Genomic DNA, 27,203 nt, shown 5'->3' with positions numbered 1-27,203 from the left:
CGCACGGCTAAAACATTGATGTAGATATTATTATTATTTTATTTTGCTATAAAATGAGCTGGTATAGAATATTTGCATTGCTAAGTTAAAACAATTACTATTTTCTTTATGTTTGTTCAAAACAAATACATAAATAAATAAAGCTGCACAAATCTGCATAAATCAAAATAATAGTAAAAAAAAAAGCTTTATTTGTATAATAATAATACTACCAATAATAACAATAATAAATTATACATGTGTGCATATATTTCTCTTGCTATTTATTTTTTTTCTATTATACTTACCTCAAAATAATGTGTCTTTTTTTTTCACAAGTCATATATAAGTATCTCTATCTATCTTAATCAAATGATATAAAATGGTCTAAATTTTAATAATGGTGCAAGCATATCAAATACAAGCTTCATATCTATTTTTTTGTCAGTGTAACAGGGAATATTACAGTGAGACATAACTAAGCTTTCTTAAACAAGAATTTTCCTCCCGGTTTTCATCATGTTTGACGATAATTTCTCATCTGTTTCCAGGAGAATCTAAACAGTATTTTATGGGAAGAAGCAGTCTCCACTGTGGACTTAAATCACATATTACGCTCTATACTCCTGTTGCTTATGGATTTTTCTCTGCGTGTGTCCGCGCGCGCGCTTGTGACATCACTGATGGGATTGGCTGGAGCTGACTGGGGGGATGAGTCTCTTCTTCAGGCTACAGAGGGAGACGGAGAATAGAGTCAATGACAGAGGGAAGAGTTAACAGTTAGCAGGCACGGACTTCAGCGCAGGGCCACCTTCACTCAAAGCGAACCACGCCCCGGGGCAGGGGAGACGAGTTCCCCAAGTGCCCAAACTCCTGCGATGGAAGGAAGAATGGACTGTGAAGAGTTCTTTTAGGCTTTCATGATTTAAGTTGTCAAAATGAAGTTCGGGAAGAGCATCTGCGTACTTAACGTCGGGGGAACCCGGTACGCCTTCACCCGTGAGGTGATCAGGGATTTCCCTCTTCGACGCGTCAGCCGCCTGATTGCCTGCGCAACCGAGAAAGAGGTCCTCGAACTCTGCGATGACTACGATCGGGACCGGAATGAGTTTTTCTTCGACCGCCACGCTCAGGCTTTCGTGTTTATTATGTTGTACGTGCGCTCCGGCAAACTCCGATTTGTTCCCGGAGTGTGTGAGCTGTCCTTCTACACAGAGATGCTCTACTGGGGACTGGAGAGCGCGCACTTGGACTCCTGCTGCCAGAAACGCCTGGACGATAGGATGTCCGACATCGGACTGGACACACTCTCTGAGGGGGACATCGAGGATGAGCCCCAGAGCACAGGGGAGTCAGTGCAAGAGGCTGAGCTCACATGTCGCACTAGGTGGCTCGAGAAAATGCGCAAGGCTTTTGAGGAGCCCAACTCTTCCCTTGTAGCGCAGCTTTTGGCTTCAGTGTCCGTGATCTTTGTTATCGTTTCTATGATCATGCTGTGCGCTAGCACCCTGCCGGATTGGGATACAGCCAAGAGAACTACTGTGGAGGAACACAGGTAGGCGATTGTCAAGGGTCAGTTAACTTGAAGGAATAGAAGCCCCCTCATGAAAATGCTGCCAAATGTTTCGGCGCAATGTGTGCGGATATCCTACAACTGAGACAGTCTTGTGTAAAAGTGAGCTGAACAGATGAAATCGTGTCAAATATTTGATTTTGTCATTACAAGTAGCATAAATAAATAAATATACCTCTTAACATTTGATCATGCATGAGTTCAAGGCAACGGCCAAAGTCATTGCGCACTAATATTAACCACGAGGTGTATGCATTGAGATGTTTTCTACCTCAGCTTTTTGAGTGTTTTCTAGGATGTTTGGTATAATAACATAAAAATAAGAATGACAGCGAAGCAAGATATTTAAAACATCCATGTATTACGTTGCCTGCAGGGGATTTGTTCTTGTGCTTTAGTGAATTGATGCCCCTGAACTCAATATGCCCGCTGACAAGTTTCAGGCAGCACATTACACCTTAGGCTCCTCACATGACAGCCGGACAGGCCCCCGAGGAAGCAAATCAATAGCCAATCCATAGTTTTCCCCTCTTATTTCTCCCACCCTCTTCACAGTTAGTCTGAATATGTTTACTGTCCTGCTTAGTTTACACTGCATTGCGCACATGAAGGGCAAACATCAGGTAATCATAGATTCATAATATTTGAGTGGGCAATGAGATAAAAGTAGAATGTGTACTGAGGGAATTATATAATAGTGCAAGCAAACAAAGAAATTAGGCCACTTACAGGAATCATCATAAGTCAGAGTTTTGTTTCTTTAACTTAAGCATGTAGGCGCAAAAACGTGTATCTCCATGTCTGCGTAATTTTGGCCTGTACTTTCCTGGAAGCCTGAGCTGCCCATTCTCTATATAAGGTTAGGTTATGCTCCCTCAGGCTGGACATAGTTTTGAGTTTTGGATCAGCTACAGTGGTTAAGTAGCCAACTACAAGTGGCTTGTATACTCTGAGGTCAAAAGGATTCCAGTTTAGTTTCATGTCATTAGATGATGCAGTTCTCTCAGTTGCTACATAATTTGGGTTGGTGCAACTATTCTGATAGTTGCTTTGCAGGTATTTTAGTCATTTCTGGGCTTCACTGCATTTATATCTAATGCAAGAATCATCATTCTCTAATTCATTTTGACTGGCCTTGCTCTGCTTGTCAATGGGGTAATTATAATAATAATAATAATAATGGATTGGATTTATATAGCGCTTTTCATGGCACCCAAAGCGCTTTTACAATACCCTTTCTTACTCTTGGTGGAGCAGCTTGCCGTGTAAGTTTTACCGCTTTGACACAGTCTTTCTTTGAAGGGTTTAAACCCTCCCTCTGTGCAGTTTGCCGGAAATTTACTAGCCCATGTATCTGTCCTGCTGTCTTTGTTTACTTGTGCCAGGCCTGAACTGTGACAGCTTTGTTTCCTTATTTCCCATCATTTAACTCCCCTTGCTTTGCTTCCTCCTTCCTCACATTTACTGACTGCGAGGCAGTATTTCATATTTCATGCCATCCATATCTCACTGTACCTCCTCTGTCATTTCCTGTTTACAGTGTGTGCAACTAATTTTTCTTCTATCTTCTCTGTAGGATAGTGGAGGCAGTGTGTATTGGCTGGTTCACGGCAGAGTGCATAGTGCGCTTTCTGGTGGCTAAAGACAAGTGGGACTTCCTCCGCAGGCCACTCAACATCATCGACGTGATTGCCATTACCCCCTACTATGTCACTATGGCGATGGCCCGGGCAGGGATGCCGGGTGCTGGGCTCGGGGTTGCTGGAGTCATACTGCGAGTCCTGAGGATGATGAGAGTGTTCTGGCTCATGAAGCTGGCCAGACACTTCCTGGGACTGCAGACTCTAGGGTTGACTCTCAGGCGCTGCTACCGAGAGATGGTCATGTTGATGGTGTTTGTCTGCGTTGCCATGGCTATATACAGTGCCCTGGCCCAGCTACTGGAACACGGCTTGGATCTGGAGACCCAGAACAGTGATTATGCCAGCATCCCTGCTGCTGCCTGGTGGGTTATTATTTCAATGACAACAGTGGGTTACGGGGATGTGTACCCGGTAACAATCGGAGGACGGGTGCTTGGGGGAATGTGTGTAGTGAGCGGCATTGTGCTCCTGGCGCTGCCCATCACATTCATCTACCACAGTTTTGTTCAGTGCTACCATGAACTCAAACTGCGCTCTGCCAGATATGCACGCAACCTGTCGGCAGAAATGCTGCGATGAACATGTCCTATCCTGCCTACCATCCTGCCGACAAAAAAAAGAAACTCTAATGACCAGAAGACCATCAAATGTTCGATGTGCCCTTTTTTCCTTCCAGATTTTATTTTGTCCAGTCTAGATCCAGGTACAATAAATTTCCTAGAAAAACCCTTTAAACATTCATATATCAAACAGAAAAAAGAAGACTAAGAAAACATAACATTTAACAATTGTGAAATTCTGCAATATCTTCATGTGTTTCAGTTTATTTTGTTTTTGAAGTTATTTTTATTTCCCCTATGCATCAGGAAAACAAATTGTCATTCTAAAAACAACTATCTGTGAACATTTAGTCAGTGCAAAATATATAAATGTCAGTGAATGACATTGGTAAATGGCATCTTGTTTACCAGTAGAACAACATCAGTCAACAAGGCTGATACAGACAGCAAGGCACATATGTTGGAGTATACCTACCAAAAAAAAAAAAAGGACAGAAAATAACATAAACCAGACATACAAAGATGGACTATACAAATATATTAACTTAATAGTGAAACAATAAATTAATATGTTTGCTTATGTTTTCAATAATTTATTCTACTCTGAGTTGACAAAACAAGATATTTTCAAGTCAGTGAAAAAATAACACAGAGCTCATATTTAAAGGTACTAAGCTTATTTTAGTCAAACACAAAATGAAACATAAATGCTGTTGTTTTAATTCCTTAACACTATTAGAATAGCTTTGCATGAATTATTGTTCAATAGGGCCTTGTGCAACCCCTCAGTTCACCCACTGTCTGAAATAAGCTGTTATAGCTTTCTCCCTTTAAAGGCACCCTCCCTTTAATCCAACTTTCTTCTGATTCGCTGTCCCTTGCAGACAGAAGCTCTGAAAGGCTGATGGCTGGGGCTTTTGCACTCATAGACAAAGCTGTGTGCTTGAGATGATCGTGTTAAGTATATCTGCTGTTTTTGGTATCTCACAGATCTAAGTGTGAGCATCAGAGCAGACTAAAGGCTACTTGTACATATACACATACATATCACTATTTTTTAAACTTTGCCTTGTTTAATATGAGATTTCACCAGTGCAACATTATATATGACAGAACATAAGTAAAAGAATAAAATCTATTTTAAAACAGGTTTAGATCAAAGCTTCTAATACATGATGTAGAAGTTTAAAAAAGTGTGACTATAATCAAAATAATGCATTAAAAACACTACAAATAAAAATTATATCATGTATTTACTAAGTCACATTATGTTAAAAAAAAGAAAAAGAAAGCGCAGCCAATTGTAAATCATAGTATGTACCATTGAGATGAAGAAGATCAGGGTAAAAGCACTTCAATAGGCTGTAAAAAGAAAAAAAAAGTCTCTCATGTGGAACAATGCAGAGCACCAGCACCAAAGCTTACCTTCACGAAATGATCGATGTGTGGTTGGAAGGTAAGTTCAGAGTCAACCCACACACATAAATATTTCATTTTCTCCCCCTATTTTCTGAAGAGTTCCAGCATCATTATGGGTTAAATGCAGCAAATTAGATTTAAGTTGATGTTCTGTCTCAGGCCAAAGAGCATAAAGCAGGTTTTTATTGAGCAGTAATTTGTTATCTGACAGCCAAGTTTGTAGGTTATTAAAGTCTGATCGCAGAGCCTTTTGTATGTGTAGAATAGAAGCTTTTGTTTTCATTGTCTTGAACCAACATGTTGTGCGACTCTCTTCTTAACTGCACCATACATAACAATAGGAATACACAGATATTTATTTATTAAACGCAGACAGGACAGATGCAGTCAATCCAGATCTGACAGCGGCTGCTGTTTACTCATATTCCCCTGATTATAACACTGGCAGAGACGGCTGCGTCAAGTGCAACGTGTGTGTATGTTTGTGTTTGTTTGTCTGGCCATCAGCCTTTCACTTTGTCTAAGCTTTGCACACAGATGGTACAAGTTACACAAGATTGATGTGTGACCTAGATGCATCCTGTTAAACCTGTGAAATAAAGAGAAGGAGTGAACAGGGGACTGCAAAGTGGGGATGGAGGAGTTAAACAGAGGGCTTAGTTTGGGGGTCTGTGGGGGGGAGTTAAGCCGATGATAATGAAATATGGAGACAGGTCACCGAGGACTGCAAGGTGGCAGACAATAACACTGAGATAGATATGACAGGGCAGATGGAGTGTGAAAGTGAGCATAAAAGATTCTGGGCAAAAATGTTGGAATGTGGTTCAAACCCGAGCACGAAGAATGAATAGATGCAGCGTGCATCGCTTCTCTGTTTGCCAGTGAATGTAAGGCATTTTGTATTTTTGTGTCTCCAAGGCAACATCATCCTCCAGCATGTCAATCATAATTGTGGTTGATTTGTGTGCACGCAAATAGGCTACATCCACGCACACCTCCTGGCTGGCACGCAGCTTTTTTGTCCTACGATTATCTGGAATATCACAGCATCAGAGCGATTATTTAAAATTACCAAAAACAAACGTACAGGGGGAAAAAAATCAAGTGTAGAGGGAAAAAAATAAAAAGAACAATGGAGGCTGTCAATGTCATGGTTCTGACATTCATGATTCAGACATGTTTGCACGGTTTGCCAAGATGATACGATTTGTTGAAGAGACACATGATCCAAACAAACAAGTCAACACCTCTCCCACACAACAGTCTTTCTCTGCATCTCCTCTCCTCTTCCTCCTGTTGCCATCAACAATCCTCTTTTTACACACACGCATCAAAATCCTGCTCTTCTTCTTCTTGCAAAGGAAATTTAAACAATGTTCACTGTGTCTTTGTACTGATAGTAGTCTACATATGTTAAATCCTCATAATCTGTGCAGCCCTGTATGTATTTAATGTGTACTGTAGACACCTCCGTATCCTCGTAGCTGCTATTGATGTGCTTTTTAAGTAGTTGCACAATTGAATTAAACACAATCAATATTTTATTACCTACCTTCCAATGCATTATTCATGTAGCATAGCTTTTTACCAGTGAAGTTTGGCCAGGCCTGATTGAAACCATCAATCAAAACATTTTCATCGGTACACTCTGGAGTTGTAATTAATGTGATCAATGTACGAGCTTTTATAATAAAATTACTCTTTGCAAAATGCCTCTGACTGTCTAATAGCGTATTAGAAATCAGATTGAGCCAGAAAAATAGTCTGATCTCAGTGTCATGTTCTGAAAATTATCAGTCTCAATCATCAGCTCTCACAATATTCAAACTCATGATATTCTTAATGAAATTAGCAGAACTAAAAATTGACCTCAGGACGTGATCAGTGAAGGTGCGATTTTGAAATATTCATGCAATGATCGCAATACCATTTAAACCCTTCTCCCATTACTTTGTGGAGGCAGTGGGAATGTAACATTTAACCCGAGGAACATCTGAGCCTGTTGGCAAGGTCATTTAGTGCACTCATTGGATTCACACTGGAGCGATCATTGCACTGCAGTCTGGTTCACAAAGTACTGCCATGAGGGTAAATTGGCACTAAACCAAAAAAAGCCATGCTGACGCACTGTTCTCAGCTCTCAAACCTTTTCAACATGTTGCACATCTGTCAATGAGCTCTGATAGCTGTGTTTACTCACTCAACTCTTTTAGTGTCATAAGCACCTGAGGTTTAAAAAAACACCAAAAAAACAAGTATCCATTTTTTGGTGGTTCTTCCGATAAATTGACCAAACTGTTGTTTTTTTTTCTAAAAATTCAGGGTGCTATAACAGCAGTCACATGTTCATACAGTACTTTATTTATGTCACACCTGCAGCCAATTTAGAACCGACAATTAACCTAACATGCATGTGGGAGGAAGCCAGAGGACTTGGAAGAACAGGGAGAACATGCAAACTCAAAATCAATGCCCCAGTAGACCAGAGAATCTTGAAACCCTGAAATTCCTTGCCCTGAGGTGAAAGTGCCAACTAATGCACCATCACGCTGCCTGTTTTTACTGATAGAGCTGGTGTTTATTAATTGAATTGTGGCCAAAATTTTGTTTCTCCTCATTTTGTTTTTATAACCCCTTATTCTTGCCGTTAACTACTGAGATCGCTGAAGCAAGCCGCTCTGTGGTGCTGTATTAAAGCACAGCTGTTCATTTTGCTAAATTCTAATTGGCACACTCTGAGAAGCTCACAGGAGTGCTGCCGATGTTTAGTAGGCACACCTGTTCAACTGCTTGTTAACACAAATATCTAATCAGCCAATCACATGGCACTAACCCAGTGCATTTAGGCATGTAGATATAATAATAATAATAATAATAATGGATTGGATTTATATAGCGCTTTTCAAGGCACCCAAAGCGCTTTACAATACCACTATTCATTCACTCTCACATTCACACACTGGTGGAGGCAAACTACAGATATGGTCAAGATGACCTGCTGAGGTTTAAACCGAGCATCAGAATTTAGAGGAAAGGTGTTTTAAGAGAGTTTGAATGTGACACGGTTGTTGATGCCAGATAGGCTGGTCTGAGTGTTGCAGAAGACTGTTGATCTACTGGGATTTACAGCCATCTCTAGGGTTTACAGAGAATTGTCTAAAACAAAAAGGGGGGGGAATATCCAGTGAGCAGTGGTTCTCTGGGTGTAAATTTCTTGTTGATGCCAGAGGTCAGAAGAGAATGGTTAGACTTCTTTGAGTTGACTGGAAGGCAACAGCAGTTCAGATAACTGCTTATTATTACCTGATAAATCTGTAGGAACTGTGCGATGCTATCATGTCAATACGGACCAAAATGTCTAAAGAATGTTTCCAACACTGTATTGAATCTATGCCACAAAAAATTAAGATAGTTGTGAAGGCAAAAGGTGGACTTACAATTATAAGTCACAACTGGTGCTAACAGGGTTAAAGGTCAACAGAGAATAAGACCCACATACAGACACCTGAGGCAGAGCTAATATAGCAGAAGTAAAGGTTGAAGCAGGCTAGGGTCCAAAACCAGAAAGGGCAATCCAACCAGACAAACTAAAATGGGAATTCACAGGCAGGCATCCAATGTCCAATAAACAGACAAAAGGTCAAAATGCAAGCAGGCAGAACCTGGGAACCAAGCTGCACTTGGCAGCGGTTGGCTGCTGACACTGAGAAAAAAAAGAAACTTTGAAGTGTAAAAAGACAAATTCTGCTTTCAGCCAAAGTAAGACGGCAAACTCAGGAATCTTCTTCAGGGACGATTTTAATTGCAATCTCAGCAGAAACTAGCACAAATCATGAAAGGCTCGTGTTTCTTTTATTACTAATGTCGACTTGCAAACAAAAACCATAATGTTATGTGACCTTCATGCATGCAGGTGCTCTATACACCTCTGGAAACCATTAAAGAGGGCCCGTGTGTCACTTTGTTATAATGGGCCACTTTGTTATAATGGGCCTTTCTGTGTTCTAAGCTACAAAAACAGCTCCTGGAAGAACGAATTAAAAAACATGACACAGAAGACAAAGCACACACATATGAAGCCGGTGGGGTGAACATATTATGTAACTGCAAGGCTTTTAGGGAGTTACATACACATGAAGCTAATGTTACAACTAGTACCACTTTTCTACAATAGTTTTGTCCTGAACAATTGCACAACCACTGATAAGAACTGCAATTCTCTTAAAAGAATGATCAACAATTAAAAAATATTCAAGACATTTTTTTAACAATTACGTAAGAAGGCTTGTTATAAATGCATCCTTATGGTGTACTTCTTTATAGCAGTCCATTTGAATAATGTGTGCGCAGAAAATGTTCTATTTTAGAGTTATTTCCAACAACACTTTATGCCTTTAGACCTTGATGACACCAGAGGAAAGATTCTCAAATCGCCAAAGTTACTGAACTTCATTATGATGGCAGTGTGAGTGCTTAATAAATCTGAAATTATCATTTTTGAGTTATTTCACTCAAAACCACAAAAAATTTGACCTGCTGGTGGGTATATATAACCAAATCCGTGACGCTAGCAGTGTTTATGTATTGCCATTCCCATTTAACACTTTTCACTGTATTATTGTGACATTTGTCTCTATTAAATAAGATCTCCCACAAAACAAATGAACTTCAAAAAAGTTCAGTGTTTGAGTTCATACTTGACTCAGTTTAGCTTTTCACCAAACTCTTTAAATGTACGTTTATTTATGTATGTGTCTGTGTAAAGCTGTTTCGGCTGATTTTTATTCTGTCATATTATTTTAGTTTATTTTGAAAAGCATGGCAGAAGTTTAAAGAGTTTATTATCAGAAAAGGTACTTAATAATTTTATTATTCTATCTGAAGTTTGAATCAGTAAGTCGAAATAGAAATTGAGATTGGCTTCCACCCCCCTTTCGTGTACTATTTTCATTTCTTTTTTTCCCGTTGTTTGAACTCCTGGTGACATTTTGTTGTCCACACTTTGCATTTAACTGTACGCGTACGCTTCCGGTCGCCCTCCGTTTTGGTTCGACTTTTAAACAGGCAGTGTTGGGTCAGCTAACTGTTGCGTCACTTTCCCTCGAAGGTCCCAACAGGAAGGTCCTTACCGGTGGATTTCTTTAGTACATAACACCTCGTCCCGGTCCTCCTTCAGAAGAAAAATGTACTACAAGTTCAGTGGTTTCACCCAGAAACTAACGGGCTCTGCTCCTGCAACCGCCTACAACCCTCAGGTGAGTGCCGGAAGCGGGATGGCTGTAAGAGAGCGTGTGGATAACCGCCGGGGTTGACCTTGATGTAGCACTCGACTGTAGTAACGAGGGTTTAAAGCTCAGCTGGAGAGCTTTAGAGTCGGTGAAGCCAAACATATGCCCGCTTTAAAGCCTAAACACCAGTTTCCTGTTTGATCACACGATAGTTAGACGCGTAGTCTTGATCTGGATTTCATTTTAAAGGTCTTGGAAGCTCTTTAGACAAATATCAAAAAGGTTGTGGCCTTTCTTTTCCATTTCTTTGCACAATGTAATTCGCTTCCCCCCCATCATCATCACGTCCTTATCACGGAACCTTTATTTAACCTTTAGCCTGAACGGTCAATTCCAATCTGTGGATCTGGCCTTGGTGTGACTCTACAGGCAATTTCGAAATTGAATGGCCTCGGTGGCAGGTGTGCTTGATGTGACCTTTATTATGGCTCCCTCGTGGGTCCGTGAGTGGTGCTCTGATAGGGGGTTAAATTACCTCGAAGCTCCTTTGTGTCTCTGTTTAAAAGTCATGTCTTCGTTTGCTAGGAGAAAATTGAGCTTTAATTTAAATATGTACTTACTGAAAAGCTTGTTTACCTCCAGTCCACCGGTGTGTTATTATTCCTCTCACCGTCACAGGTGCTTGTAAAACTTGGTGTAGTTTTTCATGTTCAGAAAGGAGCTTAAAATCTTAATTTACCTCCTTCACTATATCCATGAATCCTTTGTGGTCTTCCCCTCTGATAGCTTGACAGCTCCACCTTCAACATCCTTGGTCCAATACATTGTCTCTACACATCTCCAAACCACTTCAGCCTTGCCTCTCCAACTTTCTTCAGACCTGAGCATTTCTAATCCCGTCTATGATGGTCACAACCAGTGAATATCTTAGTATTTCCAGCACTGCCCCCTGTCTTTTTGTCAGTGCCACAGTCTCCAACCCCTACATCACAGAAGGTCTCACTACAATCTCGTAGACCTTCCCTTTTCACTCTTGCTGCCTGTCTTTCTGTCCCGATACTCCTCTCCACCCACACTTCCCTGCCTGCAGCTTCTTCTTTAGCTCTCTTATGCACTGTCTGTTTCTTTGAATGGTTGACCCCATGTGTTTAAACTCATCTGCCACCACCTCCTCTGCTTACATGTTTACTGTTACTGGGGATTTATGCTTTAGTGGGAAGTTTACGCCCTAACCTACGTCATACCCCGACCTGCACGTCTGCTACTTTTTTCTCTTCGGGTTTTTAATTTATCAAGACAATAACAATCATTATCTCACTATAGGGAGTAATAATTATAAGAGGCTGGGATCTGATATAAAACACTGGTACAGGATCACTTGGTAATTAACACATAATTAACCGGCACAAGCTTGAAGGCTGGCAGTGACACTGACCACTCGTGTGGGCTATGTTTTACAAAGCAGAAGTCTAAATTGGGGTTACACTTACCTCCCTCTTATCACGCACACACGTCCTCCCTATAAATTCAGCTTTTGCATCCCAGTGACCATTCAAATGAATTTTAATTTAGATGATGCTTAAAAATAACCCAGCAATATAGGAAATAGTTAGTTTCAAAACAAATACCACACAGAGTTTGCTAAATTACATCAAGAAAGTACATTCACGCAAAGCTCCATTTGGCCATCCCAGCATGCCACCTATTATGTGCCAGCAAGGGCACCGAACCCTGCAGAGCGCAGGCAGCATACGAGGCGTCAGATACAACACTCGCTTTCCATGAGCTGATAATCAACAGCAGCAGGTGGTAGAGATTTTCTGATGAACTTTAATTTCATCTTTTTACAGCTTAATTGTATTTGCAGACACCAAATATTACAGTGGGTTTTCCATTTTCATACAGCCAAATGTGATATTAAAAAAATATGTTTGCCAGTGTTGTTTTTACACCCAGTATTCACACGCAGGCACAGTTGTGCTGGTGATGGGTGTTTCTATTATGTCCCACCGATTTGTGAGGCTAAATAATAAAAACACATCTGTTAAATAATGCACATCGTATGCTACGTCCAAAAATGACATTACAGCTGAATCAACACCTTTCAAGCACAGAGTATTACAGCCTTCAGTCTGGAGTGTGCTCATAAAAGTGCTTTCACTTTTTATTGCATCAGTATTAATAAGCCTGTACACTTCTTGAGTTTACTTTAAATTACTTCTGTAATAAATTACTTCTGCTTTGTTCATATGGATCAAATGCACACTTGCAGTTAACAGTGAAGGAGTGTCTGGGGTGCACCTGAAACGCAATTTATGGTTCAGTGTGGGTGGCACGTTCGCAGTCTGTCTGCCTGCAGCAGATTCTGTTGTCAGATGGAGACGATGTAAAAAGTGTGTGGCACAACTTGTGTGTGTGTGTGTGTGTGTGTGTGTGTGTGTGTGTGTGTGTGTGAGAGAGCCACTGTTGTTATCAGTCAACCAGCCACAGAGAGGAGCAAAGTTAAAACATAAAAAAGAGCTGAAGTGAAACGCTGTTAAAAACAATCAAGTGTCCACAGCAGCCACTGTCTTTGCTCTTTATTATGTATAAGTTAAGTCATAGAACTTTTCTTTTTAGTAGTTCTCCTAGTGGCAAATAAGCAGGTCTGTGGTGCGTTGAAACGCCCCTCCCCTGTGTGTACACACACTGATACAAATCAAATCAAAAGCCACATACAGCAGTATACACTGGCTTATTCTTCAAATCTGGACCAAAAGTAAATTGCCTTCACTTCTAGCAAAAGCTTAACTTCCTCTTCCACTGTTAAAATCAAATCAAAATGTTTTTTATTTAGCTAATTTGAGCCAAATTGATTTATGTTTTCAATTAGAAATGAAAGAGGTGGTTAAAACAATAACAATCCACTTAAAGATCAAACAGTTCTTCGCAGAAAAACAAAAATCCATCTCATATTCTCTAGATCTGTTTGTCTTGGCTAACCTGGGAACACTTCAATAACTCCGGGATGTGCTTCGAATTAGTTCAGCAGTGATGATTAAAATTTTAAAAGGCGACGAGTCAGTTCCGCTTTCAGTCTCGTCCATTTTGTTTCTCTCAAACGACTGCAAACCGTAGTGAGCATAGGGTAAGATTATCGTTTTATCAGATAGAAAGCCTTCCTAATCCCTTATCAAACCTTTGTCAGTGTGTTGTTCGACCCGATGAAGCGAATCCACACATTTAATTGAAGGTGTTCATTCTGTTTGGCTCATTAATGGTGTTTCTAGCACCATCGTCATTTTTTTTTTTCTTCTTTATCCAGATACCTGTAGTGTCAGAAGATTGGTGAATACAAAATAGTTGGAGATTACTTAAAGATTTCTAAGGAGCTTATTGGTTGTTTCTTACTAAATCCAGGCATTTTATATACTTTATTTAATTGTACACTGGAGAAGTCACTTGTTACAGCAGCACAAGACACAGGAAGCAAAAGTGAACTCGAGATCTATTAGGGGGAAAAAAAGATGCCAAAAATGTCCTTTTTCTAGTTAAATCTTAGCCTTTACTAATGAGAAAACTCTAAACTAGAACAATTCAAACAGAAAAAGGTTTAGACTACTTAATGTTGTAATAAACAAGCCCGAAAATGTCATATAACATTTAAAGTCTTTCAGCATAGCAGTGTAAAGATTGATCGACAGCATAAAAACCTGAATTGTGGAGTACAGATCCCTCTGTTAGAGATGTGTTGACAGCAGTATAAAAGTTTCCCTTCACACGAATCATAAATAAACTAAATCATGTTTAAACACAGCAACAAGTGTTCAAGAACATTTGGCCCCACTGCGTTTCCCTGCTTTTTATGTTTACGGAGTCTTAATTTCCCAGCCTCTTATGTTGGTTAGCAAATGTTAACATTTAAAATTTGAAATTCATGTGGCTTGCACAAATGCTTAGTGATATGTACTATTACTAAAACAAAACTGATGACCGCTGTACTAAGGCATTGTGATATAACCGGTATATGAAGTATATGTATTTCTGGTAGAATCCATAAACATGACTTCCTGCTGTGAACACATTTAGTAATGACCTCTGTTTAAAAGTTAAAGTAAAAATAATCATCTTTCACTGCCTCTGCATTTTTATATGTCAGATTTAATTTACCCACTCCTACACCATCTGCCTCCACACACTCTTAACAAGCTAATGGGTGTCCCACTAACTTTGAACAACCAAGAGAAGCTTCTTCCAAATGAGAGGATACTGAGGTGTATTTTTTAAAATGTATATGTGCACAGCAATGTTCCGGTGGTTTATTTATTTACAGTGTGTACTGTCGGGAAAAATAGGACAGCTTGAGGTTTGAGTCTAAGAATTTTGAGATTAGTTTTGAAATGTGAGTGCGTGAAACACTCGACCTTTACACTGGTCTAAACACGCTGTTTATAGCTGGGTATCTTCTTTTTCCTGCTCTAGGTCGATGCGATGTCATTGACAGTTGATAACATAATATGGTCATCTGAGGTAAACGGCTCTGATTGTTTTCAGAGGGCAGCTGATTTAAAGATAATGAGAAAAGAGTCAAACAGATTATTTTAGTTCAGGGCAGATAAACATGTGGGCTGGGGGTCAGAGCTGGACCACCAAAGTCCAAAGTGTCCCCTTTGACCCCCAGAATAGCTGGAAATTGATGACATGCACAGTATTTCTAGGTTTTGTTTTCTTTCCACTGTGATCTGTAAATTATAGCAAACATGAAAGGATCATTGAGTGACATCTCAGGTTATTCATATTCTTTTTTGCATATTGATTGCGCTTTAAATAAGAAAGATAATTACACTTTGTTTATAAAAAATGAGGTAAAAGGTGTGTTTCATCTGAGCTTCCAGGTTCAGCGTTTTTAAAATCTTGGCTAATCAGAAGTTTTTATGCATCTCGGGGTTTAGATCGAGGATGGTTTTGAAGCTACTTTCTTTTATGAGACAGTTTATAATCTCTAGGTTCAAAATATCCATAAATGATAAGGCTGTTGTTATTTGAAGATATAACAATGAACTGTTTTATACAGAAATAAGCTTAAATGCCTTTTGTTTATAAAGCTGAACTGCTGCTGGAAATGATCTGTATTAATCTAAAGGGGCACTTAAAGCGTCTCACATGAGGAGATACAATTTGCAGAATGAAATCGATCATGCACTCATTTAATCTGCTGTATTTATGTAGGAGCACTCTGCTCAGTCAAGTGTCTACAAAAGACTGTGGACTATTTTTACTTAATATACAGAAGATCGATATGAAGAGGTGTCCTGGTTTATTGTTGTTAATATTAAGACATCCCAGTGTGTCATTAGTCTTGTAACTAGCCAGTCCCCTAATATTTGAACAGTTCAGAAAACCTTCTGATTTATACTAAGTTAGTTTCTTCTACATTAAGCTGTGTTCAAATGCCATTTAACATTCATGCTAGCTGGGCCAAACCTGTAAAAAAAAAAAACAACACAATAAATAAGCTTTTGCAGGATGCAAAGACGCTAATGTCTTGAGACTGTAGGTTCAGAGATTTGATCAAAGAGTGCTGGACTGCATCAAACTGGAGGAAACAAGATTGTTCTCTCACATAAAAAATAAAATTGCCTCTGGTGCCTGATGATGCTGAGGTTGGCTGATTGCCTCTCATCTCTTTCTCTCCCTGGTGATTTCCTTTTAATTTATTTATTTGTCTATTTTTATTTTTATTTTACATTCTGTTCTTGTTTTGTTTTTTGTTTTTTTGTTGAAGTCTGTCAAGGTCTCGTACCCTCAGGATTGGATTGGGTGGCGGGGAAGTAGAGATGGTTATGCAAGGGGTAAATGTTAAAAATGAGGTTTCTGTTTAAAATCTTAGTTGATAGATAGATAGGCAGGAGAGAGGATGTTACATTCACTCTGACACTTTCATTAGATTTTTATTTCGTGCATTATTGTGACCAGCATGTTGTTTCTCTTTATCTTTTCAGGGACTGAGATCCGGTTTGCCAGCTGAGTCTCCAACCATGATCTTTGCTACACCCACAAAGGTGGTGTCAGAAGCAGGGGCCACAGCGGAGTACATGGGAGCAAACAAGGTTCCCGACCTCCAGAAATTTTTCCAGGTAACACAGAGCTCAGACTGAATAAGGCGCCAGTTTGACCAAGAAGCAGCGAGGGTTCACGACCTGCTAGCTTCATCGGTCGAAGCAGTGAAGGCTGATTAGTAGAAGTTAATAAGTGATATTTATTTCACAGTTCTTAATGGCCCTTTGCCACTTCCAACCCCACCACCATCAGTAGCAACCACACAAGTTGCATTAATAGGAATAAGAGAGGCGAACTCTGAACAGAGCAATCAAGTCAAATAAGTGGAAATCACAGTATTGGCTGCTGAACATGTTTTCTCTTTTAGATTAATTAACGAAATTGTTTAAGAGCAACACTAGTACAAAAGAGAAGAATATAAAAATAAATCACCTTTCAAAGGAAGCTGATTAAATATTGATTGGAACTAAAACAACCATTTTAATTACAGCTTTTGTATAAACTTTAAATTAAAGTTTATACAAAAATACATTCAGTTAACTTGATATTTTAAGCTAGTATCAGACTACACAGTGTGTATATATAATATATATTAGTTTGTATGTCATATTAGAGTCTCAAAAGAACACGTTTCACAACAATCAAACATGAAAAATGTAATTGGGATGTAAACTCTCATTGTCTTCAGGAAAAGGATGTAAATGGCTAATGGCAAAGGAAGCAACGGATCACAGTGGCGGCCTTGTTACTTAGTTTATAAGCTCCACCTAACTACACCATCAGCATCAGACCTTCTTTATATTTGTACATGGCTAAAATAGCTGTGCTCATTTTGATCAAATTCAGAGGCAATAAATCCAAGTCTAACAGGCTTGTCTTTCAGATGCAGCTCCATTTTTCATCAGTGGCACGCATGATAAAATCAAATGTCAGGCTGCGATGGTGGCTGTAGCTCAGGAGGAAGAGCAGGTCGATTGATATTTGATATACATCTCCTCTGTCCAAAGTGTCCTCAAATCCCAGATTGCAACTGTGTTGCAGTAATGCATAGAATAAAGTGCTGTATGGATGATTGGTTTAAAGGGGCTTATAGTGTAAAGCACTTTGAGTGCTCAACAAGCATAGAAAGTGCTATTTAAATACCAGTCCATTTGCAGTTCACCATCCATTTCTGTTCCCAACCCAAATCACCCAAACCCGATGCACTGCATTGTCCGGGCTGAACCGTGATTCTGGTCATGTGTTTGCAGTTACATGCAATCTGTTTGCGATACTGCAGTGATGAACTGCAATCAATTTCCAATCTTCTGCTGTTTGCATGCACAGACATTCACATTAAGTATTTATATTCGGAGTCCAGACCGAATCTTATAGACTTGAAACAGAAATTCCTTCACAAATGGTGTCAAGAGTCAAGTCCTCTATCGCTAATAGATGCATTAGACAAGCTGCGTTCATCAGAGCAGGCTGATTCTGACTCGTTGGCAGTCTTTATAAATTAGCAGTGTTTTTTGCAAACCTTTGCCAATCTGTCTGTGAGTAATTGCAGTCAGACTGCAACTATTTGGAGACAGGCTGCCTGTAACCAGGTGACCTGTACCTTGCAGTGGAGAGTTTCTCTGAACTACCTGAGTCATAGGGAGGTTATGTACTACTTTTACTCTGATGTAATTGAGTCATGTGACTGTAAAGATGATGACGACGCTCTGTATTTGCTGCGATTAACATCATAAATTAATTTTGATTTTCTTTTTTTCTTGCCCCTCCCTGTTTCCTCTTATTTCAGACGTCAGACGGTATCCCCGTTCATTTGAAGCGCGGTTATCCCGACAGGCTACTGTACCGCACCACTATGGCTCTCACTATAGGAGGTGTTGCCTACTGTCTGGTGGCGCTCTACATCGCAGCCCAGCCCAACAGAAAGTGACCAACACAACTGCCATCTTCCTTTCACTGCTCCCGTTAACTACCATTCACAGCATTCATTTATCGGCCCTCGCTATACCAACTCTTGGGACTCTTCTTAGATGATCTTCATCAAGCCACTGAAAACTATTTTAATGTCTTTCTTCTTTGAAAGAAAAAAAAAAGATGTCTGATTTAATAAAATTTCAGGAAGAAAGAAGTTAAAAGATGCCATACTTGAAGTCTTTTTTTTTTCCATTAATCCTGTATCAGCTGGTGTCTCACTGGAACGTAAAGCCATCTATAGGCTAACAGGTCCGTCTTCTCTTTCAGAGAAAAAGCAAAGCTCTTTCTCACAGCTTTCAAATGGCTTGCCGTAGTGCGGCGATGTATGTGCGAGAGAGAGTGAGCACGATGGAGACACCCTGTGTGGAGCATAGCTGCTGCTCACTTGGATTAAGTTCTGTCTCATACAGAATTTGTATGTGTGGGCCCTGGTGTGATGTCAGATGCTCCTCGCCAGCTCATCTGACAATCATCTCAGTGTCTGCCTTTTCTCTCTTGTCTTGATGTGTAGCGTATGTCTGGTTTTCTTTTACAGATACTTTTATTCAAGTTTTCAGAATCAAAGAGAGGAAAAGGTCTGATTTTTGACAGTAATGTGACATGCCATCTTATGCCCCACCTCTGTTTTATCGCAGTTTCTTTCTTTACTCTGGTTATCATATGTTGATCTGACAAAAAAAAAAAACTATTTGCTGCTTGGGTACTGAAGTTATTTCCTTAGTATATCTCACATTATCAGCCTAAACAATGACCTAAGAATCTTAAAAAGAAAGGCCCCCTAACTCAAGGAATGAAACATTGTTTTGTTATAACTTGGCAAATACCCAATTTTAAATTGTCCTTAGATACTTTATTAGCAGCCTGTTGCAAAAACACATTTATTCCCATGTCTTTAGTTGAATCCAGCATAAAATGGTGTGCTTGCATCGATGAGTTAAAAGGGCTGTGAGCTGAAAAGAAATATCCGATTATATCTCAGCCTCGTGTGCAATGTGTCATTTAAAAAAAACAGAAGAAGCTGAACAAGTAGAGGTCAAGACCCTTAAAAATAGAAGAGAAAAAAAATCCTGCAAAGATGTGACACAGGACCTGAGAAATGTACCTGATCCATCTACTGTTCACTGAATCCTTGTCTGAAATGGTGTTAAGGATGAGAAATGGGGAGAAAAGGCTGAGACGTGCCAAATTACACAAGAACTGAACTGAAACTCAGTGGTAGCAGCTCTGATGGAGTGATAAATCCATTTGACATTTTTGGTTCAAATTATCAGTATGAATAGAGGAGGCCAGGAAAGGGTTAAAACGGCAACTATTTCCCATTTTACTAGCAAAAACTTGAATAAAACAAAACAATGGGTGGCTCAGGACTTTTGCACAGTACTGTATTTTAAAAATATTGGTGATTTAAAAAAAAAAAAAAAGAAGAAGAAAAAAAAGCAGAACTAGCATGATCATCTCTGGATGCCAGCATAGAAGCCCCACCCATCTGTTATTCAAACCTTGTGTTTACAAAGGACGGCCAATCAGAAGAAAGCTGCCTTAAACAGAGAGAGAGGGTTTGTTTCAGACAGGATGAACTGAAGGGCTGCATCAAGTATAAGAAAAATGAGGATTATTTTGTATTGTAACTCACGAAAAGCTATTCTACCAGAGCATCATATTTGTTTCCTTTTAAACAATCAAACTGTGTCTACTACAGTGCTTGTAAATGTATTGGATTTCTGTACAGGTGTGCACACACAAGCTGGTTAATTATCCCAAACACCAGAACGAGAGGAAATGAGTTGTCACTGACGGTGCTGGTAGTGCCAGATGGTTTGAGTTTCTCTGAAACTACCAATCTCCCAGGATTTGCTGGCATGGGTTTTACTTCTTTTTTTTTTTTTTTTGTTAAATGCTGTCCCTTGATGACCAATTGGAACTGACAGAAAGTAGACGCTAACTTTGGTGAGCAGAAAAGCATCTCAGAATGAAAAATGTGTTCAGCGGCAGAAGGCCGTGCTGGGCTCCCCTCCTGTCGGCCGCAAAGACAAATGTGAGGCTGCAGTGGGCACAGGCTCACCAAAAGTGGCCAGCTGAAGACTGGGGAAATGTAGTCTGGTCCGATGAAGCTCAACTTCTGCTGAGGAACACAGATGGTGAGGCCAGAATTTTGCACTGGCTGTATGAATCCACAGACCCAACCTGCCTCATGTCAAAAGTTTAAACTAGCTGTGGTGTGGGGATAGTTTTCTTGGCACGGATTAAGCCTCTTAATATGAATCGAACTGACTATTCCTCCTTACTGTCTGCACCCCTTTTATGGCTAAAATGTTTCTAATGGCTGCTTGAAGCGTGGTAACCAAAGCATTAGACATCTCAGAGAAATGATGTGGTAGAGTGAAGCAATATCTCCTCTTAATCCATGCCACCAAGAAGTGAAGCAGCTCGAATTGCAATGGAAGGCACGGTGTGTTCCTAATAAGGTGCTCAGTTACTCTGCATATAAGATTTTATATACAGATCCCATTTTGCTCTTGAGATGAATACAGTTTTTCCATTATATTTTTTTATAATTGAAGTTGCAGTTCAGTAGTTTTTAGGAGTGTTTGTCTGCAGCCATATCTATGTGATGGCTTTTCCCACTGGCAGGCAAAAGCAATTTAAAGTTTATCGAAACTTATTTCTCTAGCAGTCTTTGTCATTGTGAATAAAATCAAGCCAAAAATCTGGGAAAAAATCCTCCATCCTTTTGTATTCCAGCAGACTTTTGCTTCTTGTTTCCAAAAACCAATATCATTTGGCATTATTAGCCTGTCTGTTTTTATATATTTTATACCAAATGAAAATTTCCATCAGAATTATATTCCTTTCCAGTCTCAATGATGTAATCCCTGATCTTGAGACATCAGAGGAAGTCTTTCTCTTCCAAGAATGTAAGTGCAGTGAAAGTGTTTAAAAACCGCAAGCCATTATCATCCGCTATAGTGCAGTAAGCTGTTATGACTTGATGTGCCTTTTCCCTCTGATTGTGTAGCAAGAGTTGGGGTTCACATTATGCTTGTGAGGCTGAACTCCCACAGCTTGTAGCCTCCTCCAGATTTTTTTTCCTCTGCTTTTAAAGAAAACGTGGCTATTTCAGCCCAGAGCAGCAGGACAACCAGGTCCTCACCAGACATCAACGAGCTGAGTGATCAAGGCCACCTGACCTCAGTCTGTTCAGTTTTTGTGGTTTGTCACTGCCGAAGAGAAAAGCAGAATCAGATTGAAGTGAATATATCTGATATCCAGACCATCGCCGAAGATAACGGGATACCAAGTGTAAGCTAATGTCTGATTGCAACTAGTGATTAAAGTAGACTTAATTGGCTCATTTCCAGCTTCAAATTTTTAATTTTTGGACCCAGCAGCTTTGCATAATTTACAGCATTAAATGTGCTATAATGAAGGTCCTCAGTTCATGCTCTGCTCTTTTCCTTTTAACGCCACCTTCACTTTAAGCCAAATTCCTTCTGGCAGGCAGCTCCTCACAAACAGGTTTTAACAGTTCTCGCTGACCTCATCAAGAGCCAAGGACTTAAAAAAATATTCTGAAACAGCATTTATAACCATTGAAAGTCTGATGTTTTAGCTCCCATGCACTTGTACATGAGCTCTTTTTGTTTTTCTTTATACCTCTCCCATGTTTGATATGAGCACCCAGTATTGTAACAGTATATATATATATATATATATATATATATATATATATATATATACAGGGCTTGACAAATTTATTAGACCAGCACTCAATGTAGGGTTGTGTAGTGGTCTAATATTGTGTAAATACATCATCATCATGTACACAGGAGCATTAATTTAGTAGTAAATTTTTAAAAAAATTATGTTTCTTTGAGGTTTAAGTTACCAGAATGCACAAACTCTTTAATCAGAATGCAGAATGTCAGATATAGTTATTGTTGTTTTTCATGAGTTTTAAAATTCACTGTTTGGCAAAAAAGTAGAAATAAAATAGTGAAGCATGTTATTATTTTAGTGATTAAGATGCGAAATTACAGTTATTTACTTGCAATCCTGGACAGAAAAAATTGTTATAGTGGTTGAATGTTATGCTTGATTAATTTCTGGCTTTTTGTGGAAGTCAAGTGCGCTGGCTCAAATTTGTGTATAAAAATGTGAATTCAATTTAAAAATTCCTCCCTCCTGTTCAAAAAGGAACTCGCTAAAAAGGAAAGAATCCCTAAGACACAAAATGTTCTCACAGTGTGATCAAGTATGCCTTGTAGTCATCCACCGACACGGGTAATTACAAAATGTGCCGAAGAAGAGGCAAAAAATAAAAGCTGATCGTAACAGATGTGAGGAATCTCAAGATTTTAGGTACTAGAAACAGAAAGAAGGCCGCTGGGGATTGTCATGCAGAGATAACATGCTTCTAGATCTGTCTGAGAAGTTATCCAGAATGAAAACAAGGAGACGATCAAACGAGCAAGACTTAGAGGGAAAAAAGCTGCTAAAAAGCCCTTATTGAGGACTGCAGAAATCCTGGGAGTGCAAACACTGAAGTGGAAAAGTTCAAATGAGTCCAAGATTGAACTCTTCACTCAGCATTGTTGCGCTTATGTCAGCAGAACAGCTGGAGACCGATTTGATGCTACATCCATTACACCCACAATGCAACAAAGTGGAGATCCCATTATGGCATGGAGTTCCATTTGTGGAGATGGTGTGGGCAAGTGAAAATCAACAGTATGATGAACAGGAAGGTGTACCAGAACAATCAGGACTGACACTGACTGGTTATGTGCTCGTATAACAAGTAAGTAAAATGTATTTATAGAGCATTTTTCATAGATAAAAATCACCAAGTGCTTCACAATAAAACCAGAAATATAAATAAACTAAAATTATAAAACAATGAAAAAAATAATTAAAAGCTCATTTGTATAGAAATGTCTTCAGCTGCTTTTTAAAAGAGTCGGTGTAGTCTACACAACGTAAACACGACGGAAGAGAAATCCACAGCCTTGGTGCCAGTGCCTGAAAAGCCTGATCCCCACGTGTTTTGAACATAGTACATGGGACCAACAGTAACTTCTGACCTGAAGACCTAAGTGCTCGGGAAGAAGCCTGAGGTTTCAACAGGTCAGAGATATACTGGGGAGCTTTACCATGTAGAGCTCTAAAAGTTAAAACTAAAATGTTAAAATGAAACCAATGAAGAGAAGCCAAAACTGGAGTAATAAGTGACGTCTTGTTAGTGCCAGTTAAAAGTCTTGCCCCAGCATCCTGTACAGTAGGAAGGCGATCCAAAGCTGATTTGTTGAAACGAGTAAAAAGACCATTACAATAATCCAAACCAGGAGAAATAAAAGCATGAATAATCATCTCAAGTTCTGCCTTTGACACCAGTAGTCTGAGTTTAGAAATGTTTCTTAGATGATAAAACCAGTTGGCAATGATGCCGAACATCCTTCAGAGCTGTGCAGAGACTCTGACCAAGAAAGAGGATTCTGGAGTACTAATGGAGTGGCCAAGTCAAAGTCCAGACTTGAATCCTATTGAACAAATTTGGCATTTAGTGGGTTTAAAGATAGATCGCACAAAAGTTTCATCCAAAGCTATTTCAAGAATTTTAACAAACAACATTTAACATTGAAAAGCAAGAATTTAAAGTCTCACAAATAACAATAAGAATATAACTTTATTCTCCTGGGTGAGATGTTCAGGGCATGCCCCACCGGCACCAAGGGCACGCCCTATAGTTATAATTTTTAGTTTTAAAGTAGTTTTTGGCAGATTTCTAAAATATTTCTGTTAACAGGTGGTCAGATAAATTTGTTAAGCACCCTGCATGTTAGAAAATAAGGAAAAGGATGATTTATCCCCCATTTAATTATACTACGCAATCTTCTGGATGGCTGGCTTCAGACTGGGTGATGTTTAACAGGAAGGCTCTCCAAAAACAGCGCTGCCTATTTTTTTTGGCTTGCCACCATTTAAAGCAATTAGAGACCTGAAGTGGGTGTATGAGTAAGACTCTCAATAAAAACAAATGAGAAAAAAAGTTTTTCACTGGTTATAAATGCCAAATTTAAACAGCGAAATTAGATGAGGTCATTAGGATACATCCTTGGGGTACCAAAAAGTATCTCAAACTAAATTTCATGGAAATGCATCGAATAGCTGTTGAGATCAAATCTAAACCAAAACAGTGGACTAACCATTAAGTCAGCAGAGAGCCTAACATGGCTAACAAATCTAATAAAAAATAAATCTCCTGCTCAGGCATCCTCTTTCCGGCCACTTTCTTTTAGTCACTATCATCCCCTCGTTCCTCTAAAAGCATATTCATCATGTGGAGCTCTTTTTAAGAGAGTCATCTCACGTCTTGTTTTGATTTGTACCTGCTTTTTATCAAGGAATCCTTCAGCATCCCCTCTTGCATCATGATAGCCCACTTGAACTCTCCTCAGTAACAACAGACCCTTTGTTGTCGCCCTTGGAGCAGATAGAAGAGACACAAGAGCTCTGCAATAACATATGTGCGACACACCGCTCTAACTGTTAATGAAGAGCACACCGGAGTGTGAATAGAAGAAATTGGGGGAAAACGAGAAACAAAACGCAGGAAGAAAGTGGGACGTGAGGAGCAAGAGACTGAGCGTAAGAAGAAGGGTGTTAAATGACGCGTGGGTGTGACTCATCGGGAGAAAATTGAAATCTGAATCCCTCTTTGAAGGAGCTGCTTACATGTGGAACTTGACTATCATGTCATGCTATCTTTTTATTTTATCAGGAGTTAAGTAGGCATAAAATTCTCTGTGATTATTAAGCCTTTTTTTTTCTTCTGACGGGGTATATTTCAAAACATCAATCCGCCAGCCTACTTTAAATCAAGCCATCAATCACAGCAGAGCATCCCTGCGGCTGATCCAGTCTAGAACTGATCCATTATTACCTCTCAAGAGCTACATAGCCAGGATGGATAAAATCAATTTTCTTTTAAATAAAGGTAAATAATTTCTACTGCATGAGAAAGAAAACACTAGCCTTTTTATTATTTAATTGCATTACTTGTCTTACTACCGTGTTTGTAAATTCCCGGCACATCAGGCAGTAACACTCAGCTGGTACACTTTGCCAGTACTGGGTTTGTACCCCCTTTGCCTTCAGATCCACCTTAACTCTTTGTGGCACTGATTCAACAAGGTGCTGAAAACATTCCTTGGAGGTTTTAAACAGCCACTAACATGGCAGTTACAACCATACCACATTCAAACGCTTAAATCACGTCTTGTCTAGATGCCTAAATGCAGTGAGTTTCTGCCATGCGTCTAGTTTATTAAATATTTATAATAATGAGAAGTTAATACACATTCATAAATTTGGTATAATTTATGAATCCAATATTCACTCGGCTGTGAATACTGGTGTTTGAGTGGTATCCACCATCTCCTGAGAAAAATCTCCCTTTCATTAATAAGATGTTTGACTTTCTTGCTGAAGCAGGTGAAAAAGAGACAAATTGAGGGGCACTTTAAGAGCAATCTCCTCTTTAAAGGCCAGTGGCTTACTTCACAATTTTAAACACGGTGATCCAGATCAGCACCCAAATTTAATGTATTCTTCCTTAGCCTGTGCAAGAGTCATCTCAGCTCCTAGCTTGACAGAGAGTTATGAGACACAGCCTTACATTTAATGTGCAGGCTGTCAAACCAAGATGATCTAAAAAAAAAAAATGTTCAAAGGCTGCACAGAACGGCATGCACAGATGTGTTTTAATTCGGTGTGCTGTCAGCAGCATGAGGAATCTTAAAAATACTACCCTTAAAAATACTCATTCTGGCAGGCTGGATTTGGGGTAACACCAGAGAGAGAGAGCAGAGGACCCGGCTGGTTTCAGTCTGCTACTCTCTTTCAACAAAGCAGAAACATAACAGTTCTGCAAATACATGCATACCACAGCCGCCCTGGAGAAAAAGGCTGAGGAGAGAGGACGGGCAGAGAGGACAAATTACCTCTCCTCACAATGCCCCGCTACAATAGAGCTGCCTGAGAACAAATAATGAATAAATAAAGTTCTCTGAGATTGAATGTGGGGAACAATTTGTGAAGCAGCAGCTTTTGTGTGTGTGTGCGTGAATGAAGGGCCTTGTGCTTGTCTCACAGATTGAAAAGGCCACAGGTGACTGAGCACACGAACAAAGCAACTTCAACCAGATTTCAGTCCTCAGAGTAAATAGACTACACCTGCAAAAAAACCCTCAAAGGACTCAAAAACATATCTAATCTTAGCTTTTTTTAAAGACTTAGCGTTTTAATACAATGCACAAGGTCAGCGTGATACCCGTTTGATCATACCTTATGCTCTTCCAAAGCCCTCCTCTCCAACTCCCCTGCTCTCCACATGTAATGACGCATCAGAAGTGAAGTGTAAAATTGAAAAAAAAAAAAACAGAAAAGAAAAGAAAAGCATGGAGCACAAAGGGTAATAGAGTTAACAGCATGAGGTCAGATTGAGTTTCATCAAAGAGAGGAAGGGAAAGATTGATGCTGTAAGCATATGTAGACTTTCAAAGACTTTCCTCTGCTCCATCTTTCATCTGTTTCCTTCACGCTGTTTTTTTCCCTGGCAACAAGGAAGGAGTTCAAGCACAGGGCGATTGGGCAGCTTTGCTTCTGATTTTTTTACTGAAACTTTCCAGCACAAAATGCTCAAACAGCAAAGATAACCGACAATTTCTTCCTCTTTTTTTATTTTAAATCTTGGCCATAATTACTTGTGTATACCAATCGTTCGGACGATCTG

At 39.5% G+C, this 27,203-nt stretch overlaps 2 protein-coding genes across 2 annotated transcripts; both read left to right on the top strand.

Annotated features, from left to right (window-relative positions):
- Positions 1 to 552: 552 nt before the first annotated feature.
- Positions 553 to 6,884, top strand: kcng3 (potassium voltage-gated channel, subfamily G, member 3). Its single transcript, XM_040038811.1, has 2 exons — positions 553 to 1,534; positions 3,129 to 6,884. Exons 1-2 carry the CDS (start codon positions 918 to 920, stop codon positions 3,772 to 3,774), a joined length of 1,263 nt encoding a protein of 420 aa, XP_039894745.1. The 5' UTR covers positions 553 to 917; the 3' UTR covers positions 3,775 to 6,884.
- A 3,380-nt stretch (positions 6,885 to 10,264) lies between these two features.
- Positions 10,265 to 18,582, top strand: LOC120737912 (cytochrome c oxidase subunit 7A-related protein, mitochondrial). Its single transcript, XM_040038826.1, has 3 exons — positions 10,265 to 10,429; positions 16,384 to 16,518; positions 18,228 to 18,582. The coding sequence occupies exons 1-3, from the start codon at positions 10,358 to 10,360 to the stop codon at positions 18,366 to 18,368; spliced, it is 348 nt and encodes a 115-aa protein (XP_039894760.1). The 5' UTR covers positions 10,265 to 10,357; the 3' UTR covers positions 18,369 to 18,582.
- The last annotated feature ends 8,621 nt before the right edge of the window (positions 18,583 to 27,203 follow it).

The sequence above is a fragment of the Simochromis diagramma genome, unplaced genomic scaffold, assembly GCF_900408965.1.
Source record: "Simochromis diagramma unplaced genomic scaffold, fSimDia1.1 OVJJ01000402.1, whole genome shotgun sequence".
In the NCBI taxonomy this organism is placed as follows: Eukaryota; Metazoa; Chordata; class Actinopteri; order Cichliformes; family Cichlidae; genus Simochromis; species Simochromis diagramma.
Note: the sequence above shows the minus strand (reverse complement) of the source record. Positions and strands in the feature narration are given on the sequence as shown.